At 46.8% G+C, this 21,211-nt stretch overlaps 1 protein-coding gene across 2 annotated transcripts in view; it reads right to left on the bottom strand.

The window, feature by feature from the left end:
* tes (testis derived transcript (3 LIM domains)) overlaps positions 1-21,211 on the bottom strand; it is a 56,554-nt gene that overhangs the window by 14,634 nt on the left and 20,709 nt on the right. For both annotated transcript variants that reach the window (XM_086009169.1, XM_086009170.1), the window contains exons 3-4: positions 12,200-12,452; positions 10,631-10,954 (exon numbers count right to left, since the gene is read on the bottom strand). In XM_086009169.1, the coding sequence (XP_085865295.1) occupies positions 10,631-10,954; positions 12,200-12,452 (577 nt within the window). The remainder of the gene's footprint in view (positions 1-10,630; positions 10,955-12,199; positions 12,453-21,211) is intronic.

The following is a 21,211-nucleotide window of genomic DNA, read 5'->3' as shown; positions in this document are numbered from 1 at the left end:
ACCGCCTCGGATGCGAACTTGGCTTCCGCCCCCTGCAGCATCGCTGGGTGTCAACACCGGCAGCTGCGGGAGGCGTTGTCACCGCGGATGGCCGCTTGGGGAGCGGTAGTTAAAGGCATTGCCGGTGAGGTGGGCAAAAATGTTTCATCAAGACTTTGTGCTTTTTTCCCCTATTTTTCAGGTGCCGTGATTGATCAGCCCTACACTCTGTTAAGAGTGCTTGGGCCTGATCGGTGCCGATTGGAGGTGCTGTTGGCGATCAGGGATTTGTGTTCTTGCAGAGTCTGTAGCGATGGCCCTTCCCTTTAAAAGAGGGAAGGAGTTTCCAACGCGGCAGTGCTGCACGGCCCACCTACCGCCCCGAATGCTGCGCTCCAGGAAGTCAGTGGAGCGCTTGATTTAGCGTTCCACTTCCTTCCTGGAGTGCAAACCCGAATTTTTTAAAAGTTGAAAAGCATTAACGCCTGGCACTCATTTTCTCAACTTTTAAAAGTTAGCACCCCAAACGGGCCGATACCAAATCTCTCCCCCTTAATGTTTTATGTACTAATGGAAGAAAAACAGATTTCACTGTATGCATTTGGGACTTTTGGGAGGGATTAAACAATGTACTTTTATTTTTTTAAAGTTTCTAAAACACAAAATATATTTTCAGTTTTAATGTCAATAACTGGAGAATTCTGGTGCCAACCATTTGCTTTAAACATTAATACATGCGCAAATGCCACTAAGGACTGAACATGACCACGGTTGGTATGAGGATTGAACACCTGATATTCAACAGATGCCTCTAAACGCCTCTATCAGTTAGCACTTACTTCGTACCTACTGTCTACTGGCTGGTTTCTGAAAAATGAAAGCTGTAAGTGGTGATGTGGGGTTATTAAACCTCTACACTCCAAGCAACAGAACCTTGAAGGCTTGGTTGACACCTTGGCTAAGAGACGAACTGAATTCTATCCAGGGGGGACACCCACACTGAAGGAAACAATGAAGGCAGCAGAAGAATCCTCCCGAGGGGTCAATGGCACAACACAAACTTTGGCATGATAGTCATTAAAGTAATCAACCTCTGATCAAAGATACCACGCGAGAGAAAAAGGAGAGAGAGAGAGAGAGAGAGAGAGCGCGCGGACATGCGATGGATGCAGAACAAGGGGGAAAGTTTGGTAACCCAGATTATTAAAAGTAAATTTAGCCACCTCATGGTTTTATTTATGTTTCTGGAAGTAATCTAATTAGATTCAAATTAAATGGATTCAAATTAAATGATCTTTTCACACAAGTTAATTTTAGGTTACATCATCATCCAATATTTTGAATGAGCATGGCTCAAAGTGAACGTTTGGAAATTATCAGGGCGATGTGATAGTGGGAGGTTAGAACACTCTTTGTTGCTAAATTTGCTTGTTGATGTCAAGTGCAGGAGAAACACTTCAATGTTGTGCCAGTTTATTTTTCCAGTTTTATTTGTGATTTTTTAAACCCTCATCTATTTATAAATATTAGTGGCATTTACGCCCATTGCCAAATAGTGAACACTGTTGTATCAAAAGATACATAATTTTATATGGAAACACAAAGAAAGGTTCGGAATACCCTTGACAAACTTCTGGACCATAACAATTCCCTCCTTCAACCTGCTTTTACCAGGTGTTCCCACACCAACATTACACTCAGTAACCACTACCAAGCCTCCTGTTTCTTCCCAGTGAATGTAAAGTTAACATCACTTGTGTACAGGTGATGAGAATTGCTCTAACTCTGTTTTGAGAGCTCATAACTTCCAGTGAGGTTACATATCTTCGACTCTACCTCCCAAATTGTCTTGCTTGGTTTGGTTCCTCAAAACACAGTTCCATCAAGCCACTCACCTTATATCCTAGTATCCTAGTATCAGCTTTGTAGCACTCTCACTTGAGCCAGAAGGTTGTGGGTGCAAGTCCCACTCCAGAGGCTTGACTACATAATCTAGGCCGACACTTCCGTGCCATACTAAGGGAGTGCTGCGCTGTCGGAGGTGCTAGATTTTGGATGAGTCGTTAAACGAAGGACCCATCTGCCCTCTCGGGTGGATGTAAAAGATCCAATGGTGGAAGTGCAGGGAAGTTCTCCGTGTCCAGGCCAACATCAATAAAACAGATTATCTGGCTCTTTATTTCATTGCTGGTTGTGGGACCTTGCTGTGCACAAATTGGCTGCTGCAATTCCCAACAGTGACTACACTATAAAAGGCTGTGAAGCGCTTTTGGATGTCCTGAAGTCACGAAAGGCTCTATATAAATGCAAGTCCTTTCTTTCTAGTTACACAATGTCTCCCTCGTCAATAGCATTTCAAGTCTTGCATGGTTCAACTTAAACATTGTAAAAGGAGTAAGCCATTTAGGACTGAGATGAGGAGGAATTTCTTCACCCAGAGAGTGGTGAACCTGTGGAATTCTCTGCCACACAGGGCAGTTGAGGCCAATTCATTAAATATATTCAAGAAGGAGTTGGATATATTTCTTGAGGCTAAAGGGATCAAGGGATCTGGCGAGAAAGCAGGGACAGGGTACTGAATTTGGATGATCAGCCATGATCTCATTAAATGGCGGAACAGGTTTGAGGGGCCGAATGGTCTACTCCTATCTTCTATGTTTCTAAAAGCTTTCAAACATTCTTAACAGATCAACATGAGAATCAGCTGTTAGCGCGTTAGTTTTCACTGCATCACGCTTTAGAGAGTTCGCTGACAGTATTATACAAACATCATGACACAAATGGATGGGGATTTCAGACCCTGCTAAAAATGGGCATGTTGAGAACAGTTTGTGTGTGTATCTGGCAATGCTCTTGGCTCCTTCAACAGCTCAAAAATGCTTCACTGGATTCAAATCAAATCAGAACTCCTAAGAGGTCCTGTATGTATATTAAATAATTTAGAACTGGGGAGAAAAGGAACTAAGTTAATTGTAGATTCAATAAATATGTGCTTCATTTTAACTTGTTAGCTGCTGGATTCTACTTATTTAAAGGAGTCTTCCATTAGATTCAACTTCTTAAACACAGTACTCTAAAAATTCGGTGGCGCCGCGTTTGGGGCGCCAAGCTCGCCTGGGCGCCAGAAGTCCCGCCCCGGAAGGAGCCGCTTGCGCCAGCGCGATATTCCGTTTCAGTGCCCCAAACAGAAGCGGGGCGCTGCTCGAGGCGCCCCGCGTCCCTCTTGGGACGCTGAAACTGAATATCGCAGCACAATGTGCCGCAGCGTGGCGTGCTGCGGTACTGCAGGCCTTCCTCCCCTTCTTAAGGGGGAGGGACCTGCACCAGCGCAATCACCGATCGCGAGTGCCGGCAAAAGAGCCTGGCACCGAGGAGAAGTGCCGGGCTCTCGGGACACAGCCGGCACTGCCCGGGGGGAATCAGGAGGCCGGGGATGGAGGTGCTGGCAGGCGGCCACGGAAAAAAATGGCCGCCCCGCACCTCCACCTTAATTTGCACCACTACCGCCACAGGTAGGCCCCGTGAACCGGTCGCGATTTGCGACTGGCGCTACGGGGGGGGGGGGGGGGGGGCGCGACCCAATATCGCGTTCGGGGCGGTAGCGGGGCGCTGCGCACACCGATGGCGTCATCGGTGGCAGCGCAGCGCTACAGGCTAACGCCACCATTAGTGCCCCGCTAAATTTCGCGGGAGGCGTGGCCAGTGGCACTAAAGCCACTGGTGTCCTCTCTAGGTGCTAACTGGTGGCGCAGCCCACCGAATTTCTAGGCCAGTATTTCTTGCTCACTATTCTTTCCCTCCCAAAAAGATTACAGTTCAGAAAAAAAACAATTTAAATACAATTTGTTTCCTTTATTCCTTCTCCACTCTTCCCCCTCCTGCCAAGGGTATTCTTGTGAAAACAATATGAATGGCTCTTTCAGATTTTATTCAAGTAACTATTTGGGCAAATAGAAGATTTACTTCACACTCTGAAATTGCTTTTGAATGTGCTTTTCCAAGAGTTAAATGTTTATCGCTGGAGGAAACAGAATCACTTGCAAAGTGAGCCACCTGTGGGCTCTAACCTGTCAATTTAGTCATTTCAAAAAATGTTCACCAACTTTGTAAATAACTGATCCATATTTTATTTTTAAATGGAGCATACAGGGAGCTAGATGTAGATCTGCACCCTTTCATCCCACCAACTTATCAGCTCAACAACTCAAAAACGGGGGTAAATGTGACTTCGTACGATAGTGTAAAACAGCGGATAGCGAATTTCCAGCTTGTTCTACATCTCTCCCGATTTTTATTTTCATTTGAAGTCAAAAATCGGGAAGAATGTAAAACGGGCTGCCGGCTCGCTATCACACGTTTTACACTAATGCACAAACTCAAAATTACCCCCAATGTGTGGGAACTATATAGTATCTTCCTTTAGGAAAAAGGGTCACAAATTGCATTGGTCGGCAAAAGTCCATTTTGTCTCCTGTCACCTCGAGAGGCAAAGCAACCTGAATTTGTTCATTTTTATTTTGCTGTTTTCTTTCCATTTCGAGTCTAGAAATGGTACTATTTAAGGAAGAGCTGGGCGTTCTCCTGGTACCCTGACCAATATTCCTCCTACCTCCAAAATCAGAAACAGATTATCTGGTTCTTTATCTCATTGCGGTTTATGGGACCTTGTCAGGTACAAAATGGCTTCTACATTCAGCAGTGGCTGCACTTCATAGTAATTCATTGTCTGCAAAATGTTTTGGCATGTTTCTTAGGCACGCGGTAAAGCACTACACAAATAATTTTTTTTCCGTTTCCGCGTCAGAAATTTTTGCCACAATGTTGCCAAGGTTTTGAGGCAGTTTCTTTGGCCTAGAAATTAGCTTGGGGCTGTTTTCAGCAATCATGACTCCTGGCTCCACAGGAAGGGTTTTTCTCAGAATTTATTTTTACACTTGCCTGTTGTTGGCTGCCACGGGGGATGCTCAAGAATCCTGAGTGTGGCAGGCCCAAATGCCTGCACCGTTCACAGCCAACGAATTTTAAAAGGGGTCCTTTAACAGGTGTCAGGTGCCTAATTTACATATTTAAGGAGCCCAACGCCTTATATAGGCATCCGCCCGGAATGTCTAATAAAAGGGCCCCACAAATTTAGCAGTGGGAACTATGCCTGTGCAGATCAGACGCAGGCCATCCCACCACTAAATGGATATGGTTTGCAGCCATTTTTTCACCTGTAAAACTGATTTCTACCTCTGTCGTTTTCCAAAAGGTTACAAAATTTACAAAATTATCATTTCGCAGAAAACACATTGCATGTCCATCACTTATTTGGAAAGGGACCCTGCACCTTTGAAAGGTCAAACATGCCATTATAAAACTTCATAAAATGCTTTTCCTTTTTTTAAAAACACGGTCTGGCTGAAAATTTTCTTCAAAAGGACAAGCCTTTCTTTGATTTTCCCAGCGACATATTATCTTGCATCATGGTAGGTGAAGTGTAACCATTTGCTTTCCTATTGAATATGTGAATTGTGGTAGCAACTTTTTAAAATGAATACTCGGGATAAGATAGGGGGAGAAATTCGGTGGGCTGCGCCACCAGTTAGCGCCTAAAGAGGGCACTCAGTGGCTTTAGCGCCACTGACCACGCCTCCCGCGATATTTAGCTGGGGCGCCAATGGCGGCGTTAGCCTGTTGCGCAGCGCCGCCACCGATGACGTCATCGGTGTGCGCAGCGCCCCGCTACCGCCCCAATATTTGGCAGCGACCGCCTCTGTAGCGCCGCTCGCTAATCGCGCCCGGTTCACGGGGCCTACCTGTGGCGGCAGTGGCGCAAATTAAGGTGGAGGTGCGGGGCGGCCGTTTTTTTTCGGCGGCCGCCTGGCAGCACCTCTGTCCCCGGCCTCCTGTTCTCCCCCCGCGGCATTACCGGCTGTTTTCCAAGAGCCCGGCACGTCTCCTCGGTGCTGGGCTCTTTTGCCGGCACTCGCGATCGCTCATCGTGCTGGTGCAGGCCCCTCCCCCTTAAGAATGGGAGGAAGGCCTGCAGTACCGCAGCGTGCCGTGCCGCAGCGTGTGGCGCTGCGGCACGTTGCGCTGCGATATTCAGTTTCAGCGCCCTAAGAGGGACGCGGGGCGCCTCGAGCCTCGCCCCGTGTCCCTCTTGGGGCACTCAAGCTGAATTTCCGGCGATCGCTGCTGCTCCGATCGCAGCGCTAAATCTGGCGCCCAGGCGAGCTTGGCGCCCCGTTTGCGGCTCCACCCAATTTCTCCCCCAAAGAGTTTTAGGTCCGTCAGCTCATGAATAGTCACGAAATTGACAAGTTTTATTAAAACTATTACTGGATTGTTTGAAATAGCAGATGATGGAGTGGGGCAATCTGACTTCAAATTCTGATTATTTCATGTGACACTCAGAAGAAACATCAAGGGTGAAAACAGGTGCTAAGAGAGTGCTGTGCTAATAAGACACGCCTGTTTGAAAGTCTAGTTTTAGCCCGCAACTTTGGGGCTAATTGATGATTACCATGATTTAAACGTGCCTGGAGGCGCTGAAACAGACACCTGCAGATTTAGCATTCAAGCGCTGTTTAGAAACAATCGTCATGGAACGGTATATGCAGCCTCCACACGCCCACTTACACTGAAGTTGTGGAGTGTGCTGGTTGACACACAACAGAACGTTTCAGGATGGCGCAGGCACTGAGGGAATGGGCGCACAGGTTCTCGGATGTGACACTGGAGGTCCTGGGGGAGCAGGTCCAGAGGAAGAGGGATGTCCTATACCTGCGGTGGGGGCGTTGGGGGGGGGGGGGGGCGGGGGAGAAGGAGCCCACCTCGCCCTCCTGCCCCGCTCTCTTGCAGCAGCTGGTGCTGCTCTGCCTGGCCTCATCTCCTCCTCTCATTCCTCCTCCAGACCAAGGGTGACCCCTAGCAAGAAGCCCATGACCAAGCACTTCCTTTCTCCTGGTGACTTCGATAAGGTCTCCAATAAGGTATAGTAGCAGAGCACTCACTCTCTTTAGATGAAGTCCTCAGAGAATTTACTGGAAAAATGTTGATGGAGTGTTGGTGAAATCTTGACAAGTGTCCCAAAATGTCTCTCGATGTGTCCCAAAAGTCCTCTTCAAATGCAGTCTATCTCCAGCAGCAAATGAACAGTATAAACTGAGCATGGCTTTAAGTAGCGCTAGAAAGCCGCAGCAACGACTTTACTCCTGTTCAGCTGGTCACTGTTTATGAGAGGTCATTAATTGAAGCGCTAGCCACCAAAATGCCTTGCAGCCTCTTTAATGAGCGCTAGCAGGCAATTTAATTGTCAATCAGAGCCTTAACGATCCTCCGGGCGGCCGTTCCTAGCAGCCCTTCAAGTCCTTTACCAAGATGGGGTCTTGTGCTAAAGGCAAGCTAAACCGGCGTTGCAGCTCAAGAGCCCACCTTGGCCACCTCGGAGGCTCTTTAGCACTTAAAGTGTATGGGGAAAATTGCCCTCCAAATGTGGAAAACTGTCACTGCTGAAGTAGTACGGGAGGAAGAGGTCAACCATTACCACTGCAAGTAAGGGGCAAAAGCAGGAGAGAAAACCACTGCAAAGCCAAGTATTGTTCTTTCTCCCCCCCCCCAAAAAAAAAACCAGAAGTAATTTTGCTGTATTTCCCAAAATGTGAAACATTTGACTCAACCTTGGATGCATTTTCATGGCACCAAGTAAATTATGTCAGCCACCAGGTGGCCCATTTCAGTTATTCAATCAGTGCTTGGACTTGAATCATAGCACAAACCAAACAGGACTGCAGTTTGATGACCATCACCTCGGATACAATTTTCAATGCAAATTAAAATGTAGAGTTGGGGGTGGGGTGGGGGGAAGGACCCACATTTAATTCACAAAGTTATTGAAACAATGTGTGTTTGATTGAGAGCTAAAAAGTGATGGCCTAGAAGTGCAGTCCTCACTCAAACAGTTAATCCCAGTTTTTTGTTTAATACGTGAAAAAGGCAGTGGAATTATTCCTTCATCTACCAGTATATAAATAAAACATTCTTGCTGCAGAATCCATTCCGGTTGGCTTTGAATCTGAGTTTACAACTATAAAAGGAGACATAACCAGACCCAATTTGCTGACTCAATTCTCCTTACACAGCTGCAACTTTAAAATAAAATCTATGCAAAAGTAAGAGTCTTGGCGACACCTTTCCCCCCTACATCTTGCATTTCGAAGCTTTTAATTTCAGTTAGAACAAACATACGAATATGTGATTAGAGATTAAGGCCTAGAAATTGGGCTGCGTTGCATCTGTTTTTCAGGCGCTAAGTGGCCTATTAAGTCTCCAAAATTGTGGGCAGGAAGCATGTACACACATCTGGCTGAAAGTTGCTGCTCGCCATATTGGGCAAGGACAAGCAAGAGATGTCCTTTACCCACACCTAAAGCAGGCAATAGTCCCTTTGAAAATACAAATAAGGGCCTTTCCAAGACTGGTTTGCCCGGAGGTAGCTGGTGCCATCTGGCTGTACTCAGGGAAACCAAGCCTAGAGATCGCTTGCAACAAAGGCGGCAAGTAACTTACCTGAATGCAAGTTAAACGCCCCCCCTTCTGATCACCACCAATCCCCGATCCAGGCCCAAAGTAGCCTCGCTCCCGATCCCTTGCTGCTGCACTCACTCACTCCTCCCGGACCCAAACCTGGACCCACTTAACTAAAGGCAGTTGCAATGCTTGCAGTGGCCTGATTTATCACTAGTCTTCACCGGCGTGCTCTGAGGCTGCACCTGCTCCATTATAAATGAGATCCGAGGCCCGGACCCTAATCTCCCCCCCGCCACCCCAGGCTACGATTCCTGACCTCACCCCACTCTCCATGATCCTTGACCTCTAGACCCCGATCCCAAAGGCTGCTGCCAGCTGACACTACCCCCCCGAGGATCACTCTCCGAGGCTCACGTCCCCCCACCCCCCTCCCCCTCGCGATGGCCCACCCGAATCAGCAGAATCATCCCACAACTCTGATACTCACCCTCAGTCTCTTTCTGCAACTTCAAGCTAGTATTCCCAATGTTATCAGCATTCCAAATAAAATCATTCAAAAAGGCTTGGGTCATAATTCTTTGCAACAATTACAATTTGAGAAGTAGTGCCAGTTAATCCCCTGTTAATGGCCACCCAACGTGACAACCCTCAATGGGTGGCCTACACATGTGCTGTAGTTATCTGCAAATAAGTTCCCCTCCCACTCCCAGGTTAGTGAGAACATTGCTCTTTATGCTGAAGAGTTATTTTGCTGTAATCCCTTCCTAGCGAACAATGTGGGTATGTGGGGGGGGCGGGGGAAAGCGGTTGTACTGAACAGCAGCACTCCGAGAGCAGCAGCGGAGTAACAAATATCCAGTTAATGTTTTCTCGAGTCCTCTGTGTTTACAGGGTAAAATACATTATTTTAGGGATAATATAAATCAGCATCAGCTTGTTTATTCTTTTGAATGGGCAGGGAGAGAGAGAGATAAAGATATATAAAGAGCGAGAGAAAGAAAGAAAATGAATAGAGTGAGAACTAGAATTTATATGTTGCCTTATTGTATCCTCAGGACATCCCAAAGCCCTTCATGAACAATAAATTACTTTTGAAGTGTACTGATTATTACAAAGGCAACCTTACATTTAGAATTTGCAGCAGAATAAAGGTAGAAGACATACCGATTTCAAGATACAGCCACCTAACAGTGGAACGAGAACTACCCTTTTCAGTGCCAAGATGCATATTACTTCTCTGGTCATCCCACTAGTATTTTGTTTTGCTTTTTCAGCAAATGTCTATGTCAATTACATGACATACATCAGGATGCAAAGTTTATGATTTAGTGTAGCTAACAGGAAAGAAAATCGATTAGTGATTACATCAGATCTGTTAATCTTTCAGTGAGGATATCACCAGATATCAACTGTATGGACCATCTTGACCAACGGTCACCGTGGCTTGGAGATTACCAGCCATCAGTCTCATCTCCAGGTTCAGATGAAGGTAAATAAACTCAAGATTTGCTCTCAAGTTGCACTGGTTATAAGGATGGTTACACTTTTGGGGAGAGTCAAAGTATATATTTGTCTTCGACTCCAGGTATGAAACCCATAATGGACATTAATAAAACAATGCTGAATGTAAGTAAAACAAGAAGTCAAAAGAAATCAATCTGCTTTGGACCAAGTCTTTTTGTCAGTCCTCTGAGGTAATAAGAAAACGGCCCTAAAAACATAAAGCAAATTATTTACAAACCTATATGTGGAAAATATTAGGGCTGATCAATTTATATACTGATCCATAAAGCATGAGTTACTTAAAATTATAATGCTAATATTTGACGTTAATATTTACAAAATGTATTAGGTTACTAAAAATGTGACTTTTAACACATCCATTCAGAACATTTACCTCTTTGTAGTGAAGATATAAATAGTCCAGACTCATTGTCTTATAAAACACAGACATTCACTCTTGAGTTATTAATTCCAGCCAATTAGCAGAGTCAGGGACTAGTGATGCCACTTATAATTACAAACTTAAAAGTGAAATTTGTTTAGGACTCTGTAGCTTTAAAATATTGTGCAAGTCTGAAAAGGTAACTTTCATTAAAGTTAAGCTCTGCCTTACCGACATAGCTTTAATACCTACATATTTTGTACCCGGTTGTCCAGCCACTGATCCAACAGCAGCTGTTGTACTCCTTTCACCAGTATCACTTTTGCTTTGTTCTTTAGTCTGTGCTTCCATCTCATCTGGGAGTTTGATGTCACCAACACCAAGCGCCTCATTCTTGTATTTCTTCACAAACTGCTCCATCTGTTTCACCTCATTTACAGACAACTCATGGCACTTTGAAGGGTCCTGATCATGCGCAGGCAACTGCTTAGCCAACTGCTTCTTTCGATACTGAGCTCCCTCTGAGCCAGCCACTGGCTGCTTCTCTGCTGGTAGCAGCTCCATGTACCGCACAGCCTTCAAAAGGAAGGAATTAGTTGAATTATTACAGCTTTCCAAGTTTGTGACTCAGGCAAGATAAGTCTTTCCCTTATTTGTCTCGAAGGTAACACACAGAATATCTAACGGAGCTGTCCAAGGATAATTTCCCAACTGGTCACTCTCCCTGGACTAACCGCACTAAACCTTCCATAAGCATTTTTAAATGATGATAATTTTCCAGCTTTAGATAAAACAACAAGATAAATGTGCAGCTGTTGTGATGTAAGCACTTCTGAAATGGCAAAAAGTCAACCATATAGGTTTCCATGCAAAAATGATGTAACCATTCTATGATTCTAGCACAGAAGGAGGCCATTCGGTCCGTCGAGCCTATGCTGACTCTCTGCAAGAGCAATTCAGCGAGTCCCACTCCCCCGCCCTTTCCCCGTAGCCCTGCAGTTTTTTTTCCTTCCGGTACTTATTTAATTCCCTTTTGAAAGCCACAATTGAATCTGCCTCCACCACCCTTTCAGGCAGTGCATTCCACTCGCTGCGTAAAAAAGTTTTTCCTCATGTCGCCTTTAGTCCTTCTGCCAATCACCTTAAACCTGTGTCCTCTGGTTCTCGACCCTTCCGCCAATGGGAACAGTTTCTCTCCATCTACACTGTCTGGACCCCTCATGATTTGGAACGCCTCGATCAAATCTCTTCTCAACCTTCTCTGCTCTAAAGTAAACAACCCCAGCTTCTCCAGTCTATCCACGTAACTGAAGTCCCTCATCCCGGGAACCATTCTTGTAAATTTTTTCTGCACCCTCTCGAAGGCCTTCACATCCTTCCTAAAGTGCAGTGCCCAGAATTGGTCACAATACTCCAGTTGAGGTCGGACCAGTGTTTTATAAAGGTTCATCACAACTTCCTTGCTTTTGTACTCTATGTCTCTATTTATATAAAATTAAAGAGATATTATTGTGGTATGCAAATGCAGCTAGATGGTTTGAATTTTTTTTCCCCTGCACAATAAATTAGTATCTAATATTTCTTGAGATATATGTAATTATTGGTATGGTCACCATTACAGCACTGAAAGAAAATTTTACTGGTTATTAATTATTAACTAAAGCTGAACAATTTGAATAGTTATGAAAAAATTAGAATTTACTAGTCTGACAATTTTCTTTCCCACTTAGAAATAAGTTTAGAACAAAACTAATTTGCAATAGCACCTTTGAAAACCGATAGATTTACACACTAAATGACACATTTTTATCACGCACTTACCAATGCTTGATTTTGGACTGGTGGGGCCCACTCGTACGTAATGGTGTTAAAGGACACATCCTTCTTAGCTGCTATTGGATTAGTAAGTGTCACCGTATTGCGCTTGTAAACAGGGACTCCATCAGTTTTAAGTTTTGCAATGAGACCCGTGTATTTCGTATCCTCGAAAAGTTTGCCCACTTTCTTGTCTTCTTCAGTACTGGTGAGGACATCATGCTCTTCTTGGCCACACTTACAATTACGACAGATCTTTCTGTGAATTTAAAGTCAACATTAAATTTGCAGAATCGCTGATCCTATTTATTCTAAATCACTGCTGCAGCCCTCTGGGACGTCCAGCGAATCATGACAAACGAACGTCTCGCCATCCACCAGGATCTCAACAACGTCCCGCACCACCGCTTGAAGTCGCGAAGCCCTTTTGGACCCACGCGCTTAACCGTCAACAATGCGACTTCAACCCTGACGATGCTTGGAAAGCCGAAAGGAGTTCACAGGAAGTCACAAAGAAACACCTCATGAAAGACCTGACGCAGAAGATCCCTAGCTTCGATCTTCCACAAAGCTTATGGGCAACCCTAAACCACATCTTTAAAATAAAAAATTGTTTATGGGGTGTGGGTGTCGCTGGCAAGGCCAGCATTTATTGACCATCCCTAATTGCCCTTGAGAAGGTGGTGGTGAGCCGCTTTCTGAAACCATGGCAGATGCAGATACAGGTAGACTATCCTTTATCCGAAAACCTCGGGACCAGCCGTGTTTCGGTTTTCGGATTTCAGAAGGTATTTTATAAGACTGGGAAATTTGTCGGGGGCGGGGGTCGGGGTCGTGCGCATGACTTACGCTGAACGAAAAAACTTTCGGTTTTCAGAGGATTTCGGTTTTCAGAAGTTCGGATAAAGGATAGTCTACCTGTACTTGATGCACAAACAGAGAATTAAAAACTCTCCAGTGTGTGTCCCAGAACAGACCATGGAACATAACGACTCAATGCCTGATTCACAAATACGAAGGAGGCAATACGCTCCGCTACCCCTGACCCAATTATCTGGCTAAACCACCTAAATGTAAAATTATAGTTGTTGCTCTACATCAGCTATACAAAGTAGTAATAGTACTGCTGCAGACGTGGGGAGTTCTCCATACATAGTTTATGAAAGGTGTTTGCAGAGTAGGCTGCCTTGCAGCTTCCTATCCAACACAGTAAGTTGCGGATCTTCTCCATGCTAGCAGAAAGTTGCTTAGGCCACACTCAAGTATTTCTTAGTAACTAGTTAATAAGCAGTGTAAGTGGAGGCCACATAGAGGGTTCCTGTCCCTTCAGCTGAGAAATGGCATTGAGAAGGAGAAGGAAAAAGACCTAAAGCAAGTAAAGGCAAATAAAATATAATTCAATAAGTGGAACTTCCTATAAAGGATAACCAAAATTAGAGTGCTGTAGATATTATGTAACATCATAAAACAAAATGAAACACATGGTTTAAAAAGGTACAAGATGCAGACATCTTTAAATGAAAAATATTGTTTACGAGCAATTATTATACATTAAGAACATTAAAGTTATGATACATTGTAAGTGGACCAAGGGCACCAAGTCACAAAAGTGAAAGAATTGCAAGGGACAATATTAGTTAAGAATGTGCGGAGGTTGAATAAGGGTTTATTTGTGTGTGTGCGCATCAATCTTAACATATTTCAGTTTTTGATTTCAATTGGTTATAAATCACGGATTTATTCAAAGTGCAATTATAATTGCTTGTAAATTCCAGCCTCCAGTCAATCAGTGCCTTTTATTTTAAATCTGTAACAAAGTGCCTCAGTTGTGTGCTGGTAGCACATTAGAAGTCAGACAGCTCGAGCTCGATTACAGTCAGACAGAAGTTTACATCTGGGGGGTAAATTCATGACTAGTACACCTAGAAGGAATAGAATTTGTTGACTTGCTCAAATAATAAAACAAAAATTGTCAATCTAATGTCATGACAGGCAGCAACTGGTGTTGCAGGAGTTTATGATTTGTTCATAAGCATACTACATTTGTATTCACAATATATATAAATTGTCTAGATGAGGGAACTAGATGTAATATCTCCAAGTTTGCAGACGACACAAAGCTGGGTGGGCGTGTGTACTGTGAGGAGGATGCAGAGAAACTCCAGTACGATTTGGACAGGTTGGGGTGATTATACTGCATTTGCCATGCATCGACCCAATGTGGATAAATGTGAGGTTATCCACTTTGGTGGCAGAAACAGGAAGACAGATTATTATCTGAACGGCAATAGATTGGGAAAAGGGGAAGTGCAACGAGACCTGGGTGTCCTTGTGCACCAGTCGCTGAAGGTAAGCATGCAGGTGCAGCAGACGGTTAAGGTGGCAAATGGTATGTTGACCTTCATAGCAAGAGGATTTGAGTATAGGAGCAAGGATGTCTTGCTGCAGTTGTACAGGGCCTTGGTGAGCCCACACCTTGAGTATTGTGTGCAGTTTTGGTCGCCTTATCTGAGGAAGGATGTTCTTGCCATGGAGAGAGTGCAGCGAAGATTCACCAGACTGATACCTGGGATTGGAGGAATGACATATGAGGAGAGATTGGGTCGATTAGGCTTATATTCGCTAGAGTTTAGAAGAATGAGAGGAGATCTCATTGAAACTTATAAAATTCTAACAGGACTAGACAGAATGGATGCCGGAAGGATATTCCCGATGGCAGGGGAGTCCAGAACCAGGGGTCACAGTCTAAGGATAAGGGGTAAGCCATTTAGGACTGAGATGAGGAGGAATTTCTTCACCCAGAGAGTGGTGAACCTGCGGAATTCTCTGCCACACAGGGCAGTTGAGGCCAATTCATTAAATATATTCAAGAAGGAGTTGGATATATTTCTTGAGGCTAAAGGGATCAAGGGGTGTGGGGAGAAAGCAGGGACCGGGTAATGAATTTGGATGATCAGCCATGATCTCATTAAATGGCGGAGCGGGCTTGAGTGGCCGAATGGCCTACTCCTGCTCCTATCTTCTATGTTTCTATGAAAGATGTGTAATAAAGTGAAATGTTTGATTATAAAATTATAAACAATTCCTCTTTACCTCATTGTCTTGATAATCCCGTGCTAATAGCTGATTTTTTGGTAGATTATGATGCGCAATATTCCTAATTAATCTGAGTAACAATGGTGCCAAGTCATCAAAATCTATTCATTCCATGCGCACTAGTCGTCAATTGCCACCCAGATGTAAACTTGTGTCTGATTGCAAGAGAGTTTGAAACAACCACACGTCTGCCTAGGAGAGACACGCTGTCATGTTAACTCGGCCTCTCGTAGACATATATACGCAGAAGTGGTTTGCAATGTACCACACACTTCAGTGACACAGCTCAGCTTTCAGAGGTTTCCCACTTATGGATACAAGATCAGCAAGATGCCTGAATACAATTCGCTACATTACTTCACTGAATCATACTCAGTTCCAGCATTGGTTGCCTAGCTTTGTGGGCAGTACAGCTCATCAGCTTCACTGTTCGTATAAGGAAGTAGGAAGAAGAACAGCTGCAGGGAAGTCGGTTTAATAGAGTATAATTAATGCAATTAAAAAAAAAGTCAAATCCAAATCAGTATTTTAACATATGGTGTTCAGTATAGAACACCAGCAACGAAGATTCAGCATCTGGACTGGTGGCAATAGATGCCACTTGTGAAGATAGGAAGCATCTGTAAATGAGACAGTAGTAAAGGCAAGTTATCAAAGGCCAGCCTTTCCACATATGCTTGCGTCCAAACTGGTTGCTCAGCAATATGGTAAAGAAGGAGAAGTTACACAAGCAGCTGCCAAGAAAAGACAACTATATCGACTACATCGAAGAGAAAAGTAGCACTCGTGAACTGCAAATCAATGGCTGCAAGGTTAATCTCCGTGGCACACAAGAAGCTCCAATACAAAGAGCAGAGCCACAACAAGCAGGGGAATCTGGACCTAAACTTCAACCAGGAAATCTCCTACCAGGGAACGTAGGGAGTGACCAGAAGAAGAATCAGTTTAGGTAAGCAGATAAATGATTTCATACAGCAAAATAAAAGTAATACATCCAAGAGTGACGTAGGAGCCTTGTATTGATGCTGGCCAATTTGGCCGAGTCGGGGTGAAAACTTGCAGCAATGTACTGTAATTCACTGGGGAATACATGGTGACACCCATGCACATTGGCCCAGATTTTGCTGGAGCGGGGCGTCTCTAGCCAAGTCATTGACTTGGCTAGAGAACTGGTTGGCGGACAGAAAGCAAAGAGTTGGAATAAACGGGTCGTTTTCCGAGTGGCAGGCAGTGACTGGTGGGGTGCCGCAGGGATCGGTCCTAGGACCCCAGCTGTTCACAATATATATTAATGATCTGGACGAGGGAATTGGATGTAATATCTCCAAATTTGCAGACGACACAAAGCTGGGTGGGAGGGTATGCTGTGAGGAGGATGTCGTGAAACTCCAGTACGATTTGGACAGGTTGGGTGATAGTGCATTTGCCATGTTCCTGCCCAATAATGTGGATAAATGTGAGGTTATCCACTTTGGTGGCAAAAACAGGAAGGCAGATTATTATTTGAATGGCATTAGATTGGGAGAAGGGGAAGTGCAAAGAGACCTGGGTGTTCTTGTGCACCAGTCACTGAAGGTAAGCATGCAGGTGCAGCAGGCGGTTAAGACAAATGGTATGTTGGCCTTCGTAGCAAGAGGGTTTGAGTACAGGAACAAGGATGTCTTGCTGCAGTTGTACAGGGGCTTGGTGAGACCGCACCTTGAGTATTGTGTGCAGTTTTGGTCGCCTTATCTGAGGAAGGATGTTCTTGCCATGGAAGGAGTGCAGCGAAGATTCACCAGGCTGATACCTGGGATGGCAGGAATGACGTATGAAGAGAGATTGTGTCGATTGGGCTTATACTCACTGGAGTTTAGAAGATTGAGAGGGGATCTCATCGAAACCTATAAAATTCTGTCAGGCCTGGACAGACTAGATGCAGGAAGGATGTTTCTGATGGCCAGGGAGTCCAGAACCAGGGGTCATAGTCTAAGGATAAGGGGTAAGCCATTTAGGACTGAAATGAGGAGGAATTTCTTCACCCAGAGAGTGGTGAACCTGTGGAATTCTCTGCCACAGAGGGCGGTGGAGGCCAGTTCATTAAATATATTCAAGAAGGAGTTGGATATCTTTCTTAAGGCTAAAGGGATCAAGGGATATGGAGAGATGGCAGGGACAGGGTACTGAATTTGGATGATCAGCCATGATCTCATTGAATGTCGGAGCAGGCTCGAAGGGCCGAATGGCCTACTCCTGCTCCTATCTTCTATGTTTCTATGTCTCGTGGCGTGTCCCTTTAGTTAGACTTTTTCCCCTCACCCTTCAGCTCGAAATCTTTTTGACCTAATAGCTGCTGGAAGTGTGAGCTGATAACAGGATCTGGGTCCTTGGTGAACTTTCAGGACCAACCGTCTATCTCCTTAACCAATGAGATTTAAGGATTTAGAAAGACAGATGAATGACGGAGAAGGAGGGTGAATTAGGGAGAAAGCAGGTACAGAAAGAGAGATAGGGAAAAAAGATTGGATTGAGAGAAAAAGAGACAGAACAGAAGTGCAAGAATTGTTTTATTTTTTATTTAAATTTTAAAAATCTCCAACAACCACCTGTAGGAATGAGACTCCACAGTTTAAATTGTTCTCTTTCTGGGCCAGAGAGGTTGAGCGGCATTGCAGGAACAGAAATCTCATTAAAAAGGTACTTGCGCTGTTAAGTAGCAGCCCTAACTTTCTGTGGGTAGTTTAATTGGCAATTCATGTACAAATGCAGCAATTTCATGAAACTCGCAGGGAGGTTGAGGGCGAGCTCCCACTTTCGCAAGGCCAACGGCGGAGCCGCACAAATCGTCCAGCAATTTGTGGCGATTCGCAATTCATGGGGTAGCTCTTCCTCGCCACATTTTGCTGGACAATTTACACACTAATAACGGCAAGGGCCATTGAACTCGCATTATTTTGGCAGCAAAATCTGGGCCATTATACCTGGTCAGGAGAGTTAACAGGTTTCTTCAACCAACTTGTCTTGTATTGACGAGGAAGATCGACAGTTGACAGTCACATTCTGCTAGTCTCTCAAACAGTACAAAGGCAAACTGCTCTGGTTCGAAATAGTGCAACACTTCAACACTGTGGTCTATGCCTAGAGATATAATGGAGTCCTTAGTACCATTTGAATAACTGTAGGTTTCATCAGCCACAGAACACATATGTAGGGATAGGAAAGGGGCCAACAAAATGAATGCAATAGGGCACATCTAACTTTCTTCTACGGCTGTGGATGTTCAAAGGATAGAATGTGGTATTGTTTTCTTGTGGTAGAAATCAAGCAAGCCATTAGGGCACAGTCACCTGGCTCACTCACAATCTGCTTGAGATTATGCCCAAACTTGAACATATTCACTATGCAAAAATAGACAGTCAGCCACGACAGGAATTTCTTCATTACACTGGCGTCAGAAGCAAGAAAAAGTCCATACCAATCCCAGAATTAGGCAAATTAGACAAAGTGACTGCGACAGCATTAAATAACATGCTCTGCCACCACCCCCACGCCCCAAGAGAAAAACACTAAATAGCTGCAGATAGGCAATTATACTTCCCCTTTCCTACCATTCAAATTTGAAGCTGCTTCACATCAAAGTAAACACAAAAACTTTTTTTTTTTTTTTTTTGTTCGTTCATGAGATGTGGGCATCGCTGGCAAGACCAGCATTTATTGCCCATCCCTAGTTGCCCTCGAGAAGGTGGTGGTGAGCTGCCTTCTTGAACTGCTGCAGTCCGTGTGGTGAACGTACTCCCACAGTGCTGTCCAGGGAGGGAGTTTCAGGATTTTGACCCAGCGACAATGAAGGAATGGCAATCTACTTCCAAGTCAGGATGGTGTGACTTGGAGGGGAACTTGGAGGTGGTGGTGTTCCCATGCGCCTGCTGCCCTTGTCCTTCTAGGTGGTAGAGGTCATGGGTTTGGGAGGTGCTGCCGAAGAAGCCTTGGTGAGTTGCTGCAGTGCATCTTGTAGATGGTACACACTGCAGCCACGGTGCACCAGTGGTGGAGGGAGTGAATGTTTAAGGTGGTGGTTGGGGTGACAATCAGGCAGGCTGCTTTGTCTTGGATGGGGTTGAACTTCTTGAGTGTTGTTGGAGCTGCACTCATCCAGGCAAGTGGAGAGCATTCCAACACACTCCTGACTTGTGCCTTGCAGATGGTGGAAAGGCTTTGGGGAGTCAGGAGGTGAGACACTCACCGCAGAATACCCAGCCTCCGACCTGCTCTTGTAGCCACAGTATTTATGTGGCTGGTCCAGGTAACTTTCTGGTCAATGGTGACCCCCCTCAGGATATTGCTGATGGGGGATTTGATGATGGTAATGCAGTTGAATGTCAAGGGCAGTGGTTAGATGCTCGCTTGTTGGAGATAGTCATTGCCTGGCACTTGTGTGGCGCGAATGTTATCTGCCACTTATCAGCCCAAGCCTGAATATCGTCCAAGTCTTGCTGCATGCGGGCATGGACTGCTTCATTATCTGAGGAATTACGAATGCCACTGAACACTGCAGTCAGCAGTGAACAGCCCCACTTCTGACCTTATGATGGAAGGAAGGTCATTGATGAAGCAGCTGAAGATGGTTGGGCCTAGGTCACTGCCCTGAGGAACTCCTGGGGCTGTGATGATTGACCTCCAACTACCACAACCATCTTCCTTTGTGCTAGGTATGACTCCAGCCAGTGAATAGTACCACCCCCTCCCCTCCCCCCACCCCCCCCACCTCCCCAACCCCCCCCTCCCCCCCCCCACCCCGCCCCCCCCCCCACACCCCCCTCCACCACACCCCCCCCCTCTCTCTCCCCTCCCCCCCCCCTCTCCCCCCCTCTCTCCCCCCCCCCCCCTCTCCCCCCCCCCTCTCTCCCCTCTCCCTCTCCCCCCCCCGCCTCTCCCTCCCCCCTCCCCCCCCGCCTCTCCCCCTCCCCCCCTCCTCTCCCCCCCTCCCCCTCTCCCCCTCCTCTCCTCTCCCCCCCTCTCCCCACCCCCCCCTCTCCTCTCCTCTCCCCCCCCCCCTCTCCCCACCCCCCCTCTCCCCACCCCCCCTCTCCTCTCTCCCCCCCTCCCCCCTCCTCTCCCCTCCCCTCTCTCCCCCCCCCCCCTCCTCTCCCCTCCCCTCTCTCCCCCCCCTCTCCCCCCTCCCCTCTCCCCCCCCCCTCCTCTCCCCCCTCCCCCCCCTCCCCTCCGCCCCCTCTCTCCCCCCCCCGCCCCCTCTCCCTCCCCCCCCTCCCCCCTCCCCCCTCTCCCTCCCCCCCCTCCCCCTCTCTCCCCCCCTCCCCTCTCTCCCCCCCCCTCCCTCCCCTCCCCCCTCCCTCCCCTCCCCCCTCTCCCCTCCTCCCTCCCCCCCCGCCCCCTCTCTCTCCCCCCTCCCCCCCCTCTCTCCCCCCCTCTCTCCCCCCCCCCCTCTCTCCCCTCCCCTCCCCCCCCCCTCTCTCCCCCCCCCCTCCCCTCCCCCCCCTCTCTCCCCCCTCCCCTCTCCCCCCTCTCCTCCCCCCCCGCCCCCTCTCCCCCCCCCTCTCCCCCCTCCCCCCCCCTCTCCCCTCCCCCCCCCTCTCCCCTCCCCCCCCCACCCCCTCTCCCCTCCCCCCCCCACCCCCTCTCCCCCCCACCCCCTCTCCCCCCCCACCCCCTCTCCTCCCCCCCCACCCCCTCTCTCCTCCCCCCCCGCCCCTCCTCTCTCTCCCCCCCCCCTCTCTCCCCCCCCCTCTCTCCCCCCCCTCTCCCTCCCCCCCCCTCTCCCTCCCCCCCCTCCCACTCCCACCCCCACCCCCACCCCCACCCCAACCACCCCCACCCCCCACCCCCGATTCCCCATTCAGTTTTTCTAGGGCTCCTTGATGCCACACTTGGTCAAATGCAGCCTTGATGTTAAGGGCAGTCACTCTCGCCTCACCTCTGGAATTC

Source organism: Somniosus microcephalus, chromosome 16, assembly GCF_052327205.1.
Source record: "Somniosus microcephalus isolate GS21.2 chromosome 16, FLI_Smic_1.0, whole genome shotgun sequence".
NCBI classification, from domain to species: Eukaryota; Metazoa; Chordata; class Chondrichthyes; order Squaliformes; family Somniosidae; genus Somniosus; species Somniosus microcephalus.
This window is presented reverse-complemented; position numbering and strand designations above follow the sequence as displayed.